The sequence below is a fragment of the Aythya fuligula genome, chromosome 19, assembly GCF_009819795.1.
Source record: "Aythya fuligula isolate bAytFul2 chromosome 19, bAytFul2.pri, whole genome shotgun sequence".
In the NCBI taxonomy this organism is placed as follows: domain Eukaryota; kingdom Metazoa; phylum Chordata; class Aves; order Anseriformes; family Anatidae; genus Aythya; species Aythya fuligula.
Window position 1 is genome coordinate 1,851,024 of NC_045577.1, and position 10,706 is coordinate 1,861,729.

Genomic DNA, 10,706 nt, shown 5'->3' on the forward strand with positions numbered 1-10,706 from the left:
AGAAGAGAGAATTCATGGGTGTTTTAATAAATCAAAGAGCTGAACAACTGGCGGTACCTATCCTTTATAAGTCTGCAACTTAAAACTCCATGTGTACAGGGCATGAGTACACAGTTATCCCCATAATGGCTTTCCTGGCTTTATCATTCTATTATCTGTCTTTGTAGTTGACTGCCAAACAATTTCCTGAACTTTCTTCCTGGGTCAGGAACCTCTTGCATCACATGTCCTGTAGCAGTAGGATTGGCTTGCCCAATAAACCCTTGCAGGGATAGAACTGGCAGTCACTGTGATCCCAGAAACTTTCCACGTGAATCGGGCATGCGAGAACAATATCTATCAGTAGCTTCTATGCTAGCCTAAAAAAAAAAAAAAAAAAAAAACCAAAGAATTTGTGTTCACACTCTGTTAATTCATCTTCATCATCCGTGCTGTATTGTTCTGAGTAGCAAAGGATCTTTTGAAAACCAAAGGCCTTGTGGTTCACATACGTGGTACTTTCTGTACACAGCAGGTGAGTTACTAATCAGGTTATTTCACTGCTGACTCCTCAGGGCAGATGTGCAACCATCAGAGGCAAAACTATTTGAGCTTCTGAAGAGCTTACGTGCTCAACTATTAGTGGCTGGTCCAAAATAGTGATGGTTTTTATTAACCAGTAGGTTGCAAGCAGATACGAAGGGCATACAGAGTGTAAGCTGTTACAATCCACAGACAAGAAAACTTTAATGAAATGTTAACATTCTCCTTACTTCTTAAAGTGCATTGTTTTTTTTGTGACTCTGCATCAGATCTGAGGCTTGCAAGTAATGTAAAGGGAGTCTAGACGTTGTTTTGACTTTGAATATGAATCACAGATTTTTAAGAATGAGATGCTTGGAGATCCCTTAGGCAAAGCAAATCCAATAGCTTCCAAAAGTAGTATGTATACTCATACTCAAGTTTTCTGAATACAGCAGGAACTCTAATTATACTCTTCATCCATTCACACATACTAATAGCATAGCCCTGTTGTTTGCTAGACCTGCTTTCTGGCACAGTCAACAGCATGATGTCTTCATTGTTCCTGTATGTTGATGTAATTATAAATATTAAAAACCAGTAATTCATTTTTAATGGCTGTTAACATTGTTTTTGGAACTGTCTTGCTGCCTGAGGAGTCATTTATGAGACATTTTAACCTGTCAAGGGCATTCTCCTTGCCAGCATGGAATTACTCCAGAAATAGGTTTGATTTCCAAGTCATTGCGGTAGTTAAGCTTTTATTGGTCTTGGCCTACACAGATTATTTCTCTTCATCCTCTTCTCAGAAATCTATTGCTTTTTCTGATGGACTAAAGCGATTCCAGCAGGTGGGGCAGGGAGAGGACACAACCCTGTACAATCTTAATTACTGAGATACAGTAACCAAGATTGGTGTTCTCCACTGTTCCTGTTTGTCTCACTCCACAGTAACACCTAGCCCTTTGGAAAAAAGATACTGTTTCTGTTTGCATCTAGTTGTTCCCATGTCCTTTGTCCTTTTTGGCTGCAGAAGTGGCAGAGCACGCTGAATTCACACAGGAACTTTATTGATGACAATGTGGTATCTGCTGCAGGCATTCCCCTCTTTATAATGCAAATTGAGGACGATGATTTTTCTTTGCGTCAGACTGTATTTGTACTTCAGAGGTAGCATAAGCAAATACGGGATGTGTAACTGGATCCATGCTCTGACAGTACAGACTCAAGAGCTGAGGTTTAAGAAAGTCATTGGGTAGCTTGTTCTTTAAGACACTGTGTAGAAGGATTTTAGTGTTTTCAGCAGTTTTCACATGCATTAATATGAGTTTTTGTTTTTTTCTGTGGTCCTTCTTTGTATACCAGAAAGTGTCCCTGTGTATTGATACGCGAATACCAATTGTCTTCAGGTATCACAAGAAATGAAAACCCATTCCCCATCTGTTTATATTGCAGGCTATGGAGCACCATATGGGTATAGTACAGCTGCGCCAGCTTACGGTATGTATAGCCCAGTGATTGACAAATTAGAAATTATACAGAAACCATTGTGCCAGTCCAAATGTGGCAGTCCAAGTTGGTTTAGGTTTTGCAGGAGAAATTTAAGAGATTAAAGCTCTTAAACCATGATGACAACACCTTGCCATAACCTTGTGGTTCTTTTTTGGTTGGAGTAGTTTTTTGCCTATGCTTTGCCTGATCTGTGGAAGGACCGCTTGTTCTAATTGCCTGTTCCCTTTCATACTGAAACTGAACTGAAATAGTTTTCTTACTTTTTACAGCCAATCTGTGCTCCATTCAAAGACTACCTAAGGGCCTATGTCAGCATCTCTGAGCAATATTTATCTAAATGGCTTTACAAATAATTGGCAATGTTTGCCTACAAGTTTTAATTGGCCTGTGGACCAAGCTCCCCTAGTGCTGTCAACTACTATATCAGAGATTATTTCATAGAGAAGTCTATGTGCATACAATCCCATCCCTGCCCCACCCCGCTCCCCCTGCTGCAGGCTAAACCACTGCTGCTTGGGACAAGCAGAACGATTTTGTGTAGCTTATATCGCTGGTGATTAGACTGCAAGGAAGCTAGGATACAGGAATTTGCCACGATGATTTTACTAAGAAGCATAGTGAAATTAGGCTGGCAAAGCATTGGTTAAGACTGTAAAATAAACTAAAAATCAGCACTGATGGAAAGGTTTTTCTTACCTCAGCTTCTCCCTACCAACCTGCTTTTTTTTTTTTTTTTTTTTTTTTTTTTTTAATGCTAGACTAACAAAGTGTATTTACCTCTAACCGGCCCTTTTGGTTACTTTGAATGAGGTTTATGTGGCAATGGGAGCAAAGCAGTTTGGAGTCAGTGATATGTCCTGGCACACAAAAAAAACACCAGCACCTACCTACCAGAACCCATCCCACTGTCCTCTCCTGTCACAGGACAGGAGGGAAATTCTGCTACTCAAATGACAATAAGTACATTTCAAGGCCTGCAGTTTTTTCATATGGGAAACTGAGCTTTGCAATTTCCTACTCATTTTCTAGCTTTTGTAGTATTTGTAATACTTATTCCTCTCTAATTTGCATAGCTTTTATAGCTTGGGCAATACCAACTCCCCTGATAGCATTATAAAAGTTAGAAATATTTTCAAATGTTTATTTCATTACTTTCTTTTAGAGGTATGAGCTATAGAAAACAAAATGCTGCTGCTTTATTGAAAACATTCTCTTTGCTTGACTAAGAGCAGCCGGCCCTATTCTGTACTCATGCAGTGGAGAGGGGAAGTACAATGGGCCAATGGGCTGCACTTAACAGTGGGAATTCTCCCTTCAAAATATAAGCAAACCTCACTAGTTCTGCAAATCCTGCCCCGTTGACCGGCCAAGTGCTTTGACAAAATGGCAGCTGACAGCTGTGCTTTCCTACAGAGTGTGCTCTACATTGTCTTCTGTGTTGTATTACTGAAAATGGAAGGAACAGTTATTTGTTTTTCAAGGAAAAATCAAAGGAAGTTTAGTTTATGGCTTACTTCAAGGCATGGATTTTTAAAAAACCTCTAGTTCTTTCCAAGCTGTAGTGACTGGCTATAACCACGATCCAGTGGTATATGCACTTGTGTATTTTTACAAGCCAGGGGCTTGCAGTGATGTAACATGAATCTTTTTCGGGCTGAAGAAGACAGTACAACTTATCAATGCTCCTGCAGCATGAGTTTTACTTACAGCTTTTTTTGTCTTCCTTTACTCCTTCTGCTTTGTGTTTTTTTTTTTTTTCTCATGATGAGTATTTTGGGAGCTAGATTTTAATCAACTAACTGTGTACATGTGACATATCGCTGACTTCAAAACACTGTGGAATTGAATGCCCCCATTTTTCACATAAAGAGTTTCTGTTTTTAATGTCTTATGATTGTGATGCAAAGTACTGGGATAATGCTTTTTGGCTGTAAGGTAAACATGTCTCTGCCTTTGTAAGCTGTTGCATGTTGGGAAACTTCACTTTGATCATCTGGTGCTCTGGAATACCTGCTGTTGCTGCTTTGTGATTTCTAAATGGACACATAGGATAAACACTAGAACTTAAATAGGAAAGAATTATTTAAAAAAAAAAAAAGGATTTAATTGTGCAGAAGCTTGTGAGGCCACAAGAACTCTGTAATAACCATGAAATCAGGCAAATATTAATCTTTCCAGATTTGCCACTTCAATACAGGATAGCAAAAGCAAAATAAAGCAGCAGATACAAAATTTACTGTAGGTACTGAATTATTTGGCTGACCTATGTGGAAGCTTATCAAAACTGCTGGACAGTTTCTCTATGAATTTTCTTTTATGCATAGCAGATCCTGTCAAGAGTATCTGCAATTGTTACTGGCCTGTGAAATACGAACACAGAACAAGGTAGTAGAGATTAATTATCATAAAGATTATGAAATAGCTTCAAGTCCAACCTCTTTTCAACAAAACACACTCTATTTTTGAGACTACTGCTTGCTTTAATTTTAACAAACACCGGGACAAAAATAAAAGCAAACTTTAAGCTAACCATCTGTTTGAAGTAGTACAAAGTGTTGAAGTGTTACTGTTTATGGGGCCCTGTACCCTAAAGTCACATTGACTGATCTGGAAAAGGTTAATGAGAACACTACTGTAAGCTCATATCTGACTTCCTTGGATCACTGAACTTATTTGGAGTCCTCTCCCTTTTTTCTCTCTGTAGGTTTACCCAAGAGAATGGTTCTGTTACCAGTTATGAAATTCCCAACTTATCCTGTTCCCCACTACTCATTCTTTTAGCAAATGGCAGAAGCTAATTCCTATTGATTGAACAACACAGTACAGTGCAGAATGTTAGAAGAAAAAAGAGCCTTTTTATCCTGTTTTCTTTGAACACATACTTGAGCAAAGTCATTTGTAAAGAAACATCTTTTTCCTACTTTTTGATTTTAACAAAATGCAAATTTAGTTCTCTAAAACTTGAAAAAAATGTTCTGTGAAATGTTACCTCATTTTCAAATAACTTATACCAGCCTTCTGTTATAGGGAAGAACTAGAAGCTTAAATCTTACGTTTTAAATGAAGTATCCGATTATGTAAAATTAAATTTGTGAAGGATGTATAGAATATAAAACACTGATCACAAATAAACTGTTTTGTTGTAACACAAGAGTACTGCCTGTTTCCTAATGCAGTCACACAGATTCAGTTAGTGACCTGTACTTGTTGTAGGGTTATTTAATGCAGGGCATAGTTCTTTAAAAAATTATAAAAATAAAAATTAAAAAAAGAAACTTCAGTTAAAATATAACTTCGTAAATATTATGGTGTGTAATAAAGTTAGTAAAATATGGGTTAAATATTGTTTTATCTTATAGAGCTAAGCATCAGTATGTGAGTTTTCTTAGAATCTTTAAAATCAGCATCCTGTAACTCTCAGTGACTTTAGAGTCTTAATTATCTAAGAAGGCTTTTCGTTTGTACACAGAATACTGAAAAACAAACAAAGCAAAGGGAATTAATCCTAGACAGCCTCTTTGTATTAGGTTACATTCTGTGAAACACATACTAAACAAAGGAAGTTCCCACAGAAGAGCTCATAATTACAGGGATACACAGTTCAGTCCGTATTGCCCAGAGAAAGGACGTCAATAATGTTACAATCTCATTCTTTAGAGCTCAAAAGCTGCTTGTTTTCCTTTCTTTTGTTTTTGACCAAAAAAAAAAATAAAAAATTGCACTTGTTCTTGTGGCCTTCTTCACTTTTAAGATTGTCTGCCCACCCTTGATTTTCCATTCACCATTTTTGCAGAAAGCATTTTAGTTGTCAATCTTGTATTAAAACAAAGGGTTCTCCTTTTTCCCCTTACATTTACAAGAATCTAAAGCAGCAACAAGGTCCCCATGAAAACTTGCTATTTAATTGTCCCAGTTCTTGTTGAGTGCTGCTGTGGAAAGTGACACACTTCAGCCATAGGCCAGTACTTTTCTTAAGAGTTGGTGCTCAAACCAAAAGAATTTCCTTTCAGATAAGGAGCGGGTGCACCTGTCAAATTCCAGGACAGGCCCCAGCTCTGTGCTGGCTCCATGTGTTTTAGACTCCTGCAGAAAAACTGCTGTGGGCTCTACTGAGGGATTCAAGTAGTCTTTATTAAGGTATCACCCCCACAAATAAGTAGCGTTGCTGGTTGTACTTCTCTACTCTTTTAAGTTGCTTTTCAGGAGGTTTGCTTTAGTTCATGCTCTTTCCAAGACTGAATTTATACACTCTGTTCTCCAACAGATTTTGCTGTTGAGGCAGGGGGAAGCTATATTTATGAAGAGGGTGTAAGAACAGTGCTTAAAGCCATGTAAAGTTCCTCCTCCCTTTCACCACCCATTACAGGGAAACAAATAGTAGAACAGCATAACAAAGGGCAGCTTATTTAACAAGCTGCTCTTCTTGGAATTAACTGCACCTGATAAACTAATATCTATGCTTAGAATTGTGTTCATATCTTATATGGTTTTCCTTCTGACATAGCTCTCGCTTTTGTTTGGTGTTGGTGGTACTTTAATAAAAAATGCATCTCTACTGACAAGTAGCGGTGAGCCTGCTGTTCTCATCCATGTGATAGTGTTGAAATAAAGAGCAGGGTCTTGGGGATGTAATCAAATTGAGTGGTGCTCGTAAGTCACCAATACATTTTGCTGGCCTATGGATGAAAGGAAGCCATCACGGAGCAGAAAAAGCATGGCTGATAAGAGCCCATTTTTGTTAATCAAATATTCATTAAAGGAATCTTTCCTCTGCACACGTTCCACCCCCTCCCACCCCCCTTTTGGAGTTCCCCTGATTGGCAACTGTTTTCTTTTTTCTTTAATCCCTGGATTTGTAAAATTTCTAACAAAATATTGTCTGAACCAATTCTATACAATAAACATTTGTATGCCCGATAACTTGTTCCTTATTTCAAAAACAAGGAGGGCGCTATGCTCTTTTCCAACATGATGGCAGTCATTTCAGATGATTGATAGAAGTCTTTTTTTTTTTTTTTTTGTCATTTGTTGGGAGTTACTAACCACATTGTAAACTTGCCCCCTTGCTGCATATTTTACATTTCTCTGCTTTACTGAAATATGAATGAGCTGTCAGTTCTTTGTTTAGAAAGTGGTAACCTTGGAAGTGTTAGATGTTTCAATACCTTCACAGAATTAAAAGTGCCCATTTTACAATGAAAATTCCACTTGCAGCTGAAAGAGCAGAGAAATTTAAATGGAGCTTTAGCTTCAGCCACTCTCTGAAATTAACATGAAGTTTTTGCTTCTCTGCTCTTTTCCCACTGTAGGTGGTTTTTTCATTGACAGTCCCTATTGCCAGCCTCTCAGCATCGCACCTTTTATTATTCACTTGGGCCCTCAAGATTTCTTCTCTGACTTCTAGAACCATCAGGTTGTGTGGCTCCAAATGGCATTTTGTACATGTCTTAAAAGCAAGAACAAAACTGGCTCGTTTTGAGGTTTCTCAACTTCAGACATGGAATCTGAGGTGTTTTGTTTTTGTTTTTTTTTTTCTTTTTTCTCTCAAAAGTGTTTCTCACTTCTTGAACTTTGTTCCATTTAATGAAAAGCAATACTTACTTCAAGCCACAGTCCTTTCTTTGGGTACATAGCAATAGATGTGTATATACTTCTGGTTATTTCTTTACACTAGAAGGGAAGAGGGGGGGAACAAAACAAGACTTTAAACCTCATAGGGTGCTTGCTTTAAGCAGTGAACCCACATTTACTTTCACTATTTAAGTATTTCAGAATTTTAATACTATGACTGTATTTGCATGTTTCCTATAAAAACTGCTACGAACAGTTGCAATGGTCGCTCTTGAAGCAGTAGTGCTTTGTACCATTGTACATGTCAGCAGACATGAAATGTAGCAAAAAGCTGGAAGAAAAAATAGTCTATTTTTCTCCAAAATATAACTAAATGTTATTCTTTCTCTCTCTCTCTCTCTCTTTCTTTACCACATCATTAATATGAGGCACAAAAAGGGTAGGCCTGAATTTGACTTTGAAATAGTTCTTCTGTGTCTCTTAAAATCATCACCAAATGATAGGAAATTGTAGTATTTGATAAATCTTCAATTCAAAATCTTTTCTTCTCTAAATTTACTAGTGAGTGTTTTTTTTTTCCTCTTAAACTTGTATGTTGATATTCTGAGATTGTGAATCAGTAATCAGCAATAACTAAAAGGTAAATGTCCTTGTTTATTTAAATGGTATTGGAACATCTGTATATTGCAGTTAAGACTTTTAAGCAGTTTTCAGCAGGTTAATACCACTTTATTCTCATTCTCTCCGGACCTCCATAGCCATATGCACTTGTATAAAATAAGCAGAAATGTAATGACTGTAAGCTGAGATCGTGATGTAAAAGGTAAGAAATTTTATTTTAAGCTTAAAGAATATTTTTATTGATTTTTTCTAAAAATCTCACATACCTGTGACAATCTTGTATATGGCAGATTTTTATTATGTTTTGTTTAACTGTAAACAAGTAATATGCAGTTTTGGATTCCAACTTCATGTTTTTCAAGGCCACTTCAAATATTCCAGTTTCAGTTAAAAATATATATATTTCTTAATACTTTTAAGAAATAGTTTGGTTTTATCAACAGACTGTTCTTCAAGTATCTTTCTCTAGCATAGCCTAAAAAGCTGTATTGATAATGCTGTGTATCAGGCACCGCATTCCTTGCATACTTGTGGAAAACATTTAGATAGGTACTAAAGCCTGGCCATGGCCCGCACTGAAAGCCATACCATGGTTACAGTTATGTGAAATAAAAATGTGAAGTGGAATGTGTGGTATTATCTAACTAACAAGAGAGAAATTATTTCCCTAAACTAATAAAGCCAAACTCCAAACGGAAAATGAAAGACTTTGATGATGTTAGTTTAAATCTGCAGAGATCAAATTACATTAGGCCAAATTAATTCATGAAGCAGCCAGGTTTGCTTTCCTCTTGTGGGTGCAGTGGAAGGCAGGCAGGCAGGAAAAGATCTAACTGTGCATGAATAAATTGTTTGGCTGTAGTTTTCTAAAGCTAGAAATTAAGACAGGGGCCTCCATAAATAATTATCTTCAGTTCTGTAGTAAATGTTTTAGATGATATTTTACTTGGAGTAAAATGATTTTGGATTATGACTTATATGGTGCACATGATATGTGTAGTTTTAAGATACTTGTTTTCTTAATTTGCATTTATATAACCTTACATTATGCAAGATTGCATAGCACAGTACTGCACAACTGCAGTACCTGCAGTACTTGAAGTTGCTGGAAACAACTCTTTTATATTAAAAAAAAAAAAAAAAGCAAAAAAAAAGCAGGGGGTTGATGATGTATTAGTGTTTTAGGGTCTCAATTCAGACATGAAAGCATTAAAAAACCCTGATTATCACGGTTTATACTGATGTAAAACAGAAAAATACTTGGTATGAAATATGTAGTAAATCGAGCCTAAAGCTTGTTGTTTTGCATCAAAATATAACAGCAAAAATAAACTATATTTCTTTTCAATATTGAAAATATCAAATTCAGTAAATAACTGCATGTGTAGGTTCTCCATAACTCAGGATATGCCTGGATAAAATACATAGGTTGATGTAGAAAAATAGCTGTCAAATATTGTTGGTTTTAGTAATGTTGGAGGAAACCTGATGTTGCAAGTGGCCTATGTATCTGCACCTGGAGAAATTTAAGTTCAGGAACTTTACCAGTGACTTGCCCACCAAAGCACATAACTGTTTGATTACATTTGCAGGTGCAATTGATGAGCCATCAGCATGACCTTTCTGTTTGGTGGTGCAGATTTTCATCTGCTGTTATCTTCAAGGTATAAATATAGGGTTTGGTCTGAAGCTCACTTAATGTTCAATTATTTGTTCAGCCTGTAAGGCAAAGCAATCCTGATAGCGGAGCAGCAGGCTGCTCTGTTTCCTCTGAAAGACAGTGTTTTATATGCTTCAAGGCGATGTTAAGGCACATTATAATGAACTTCTCTTGAGTATTCCTTTTGTAGGTTTAACTGATAACAGTCTGACAAGCAGCTTATCTGTCCAGTTCAAGGACTGATTAATAACTTCTTAACTGACTTCTTTGATCTCTCTTTGTGGCCTGGATTTGGCAGCTTTATCCATTTGTATTGGTTTGCATCAGCATTGTTTTGACTGTGAATTTCCATATTTTTCTGTCATTACCCTTTTAACTCTTCGAATTGTAAGCATTCTGCCCTTCTGCTTTTTTGGCATTTTCACGTTCTTGGATCTTCTCCTCTTTTTCAATGAAAAGATACTAAATTTCTTTGGTATATTTTTGCTCGGTAGACAAACACTTAGGTCCCAAAATTGTCCCCTTGGCTTTGCTGCATGCCTTCGCAATAGGAAGGACACCATTTCCTGACATGAAGTACATGCTGTACTTGAAACTCCTAAATCCTGGTTTTGAAGCCATTTGGAGTTAGTGACAAGACCCTAATGTGGGTGCTAAGACTGCCTAGTGCCTAGGACTGTCTCATTCACGGTGGTACTTGAGCAAAATATTCACATGTTCTGAAACATCTTTCATGGAGGTTCCACAAGTGCCTAATACATTGGCATTTGATAGAACTGTTACGGACTGCATTCTATTCCAGCAGGTATTACCCTAACCAAAATACCAGGCTATTATTTGA

At 37.0% G+C, this 10,706-nt stretch overlaps 1 protein-coding gene across 8 annotated transcripts in view; it reads left to right on the plus strand.

The window, feature by feature from the left end:
• STRBP (spermatid perinuclear RNA binding protein) overlaps positions 1-10,706 on the plus strand; it is a 67,409-nt gene that overhangs the window by 48,931 nt on the left and 7,772 nt on the right. For 3 of the 8 annotated variants that reach the window (XM_032200174.1, XM_032200173.1, XM_032200175.1), the window contains exons 17-18: positions 1,957-2,001; positions 7,323-9,367. In XM_032200174.1, the coding sequence (XP_032056065.1) occupies positions 1,957-2,001; positions 7,323-7,417 (140 nt within the window). In that variant the 3' untranslated portion in view covers positions 7,418-9,367. Of the gene's footprint in view, positions 1-1,956; positions 2,002-4,717; positions 9,368-10,706 lie in introns of those variants that run through there. The other 5 variants (XR_004254047.1, XR_004254048.1, XM_032200176.1 and 2 more) reach the window with 3 other exon arrangements.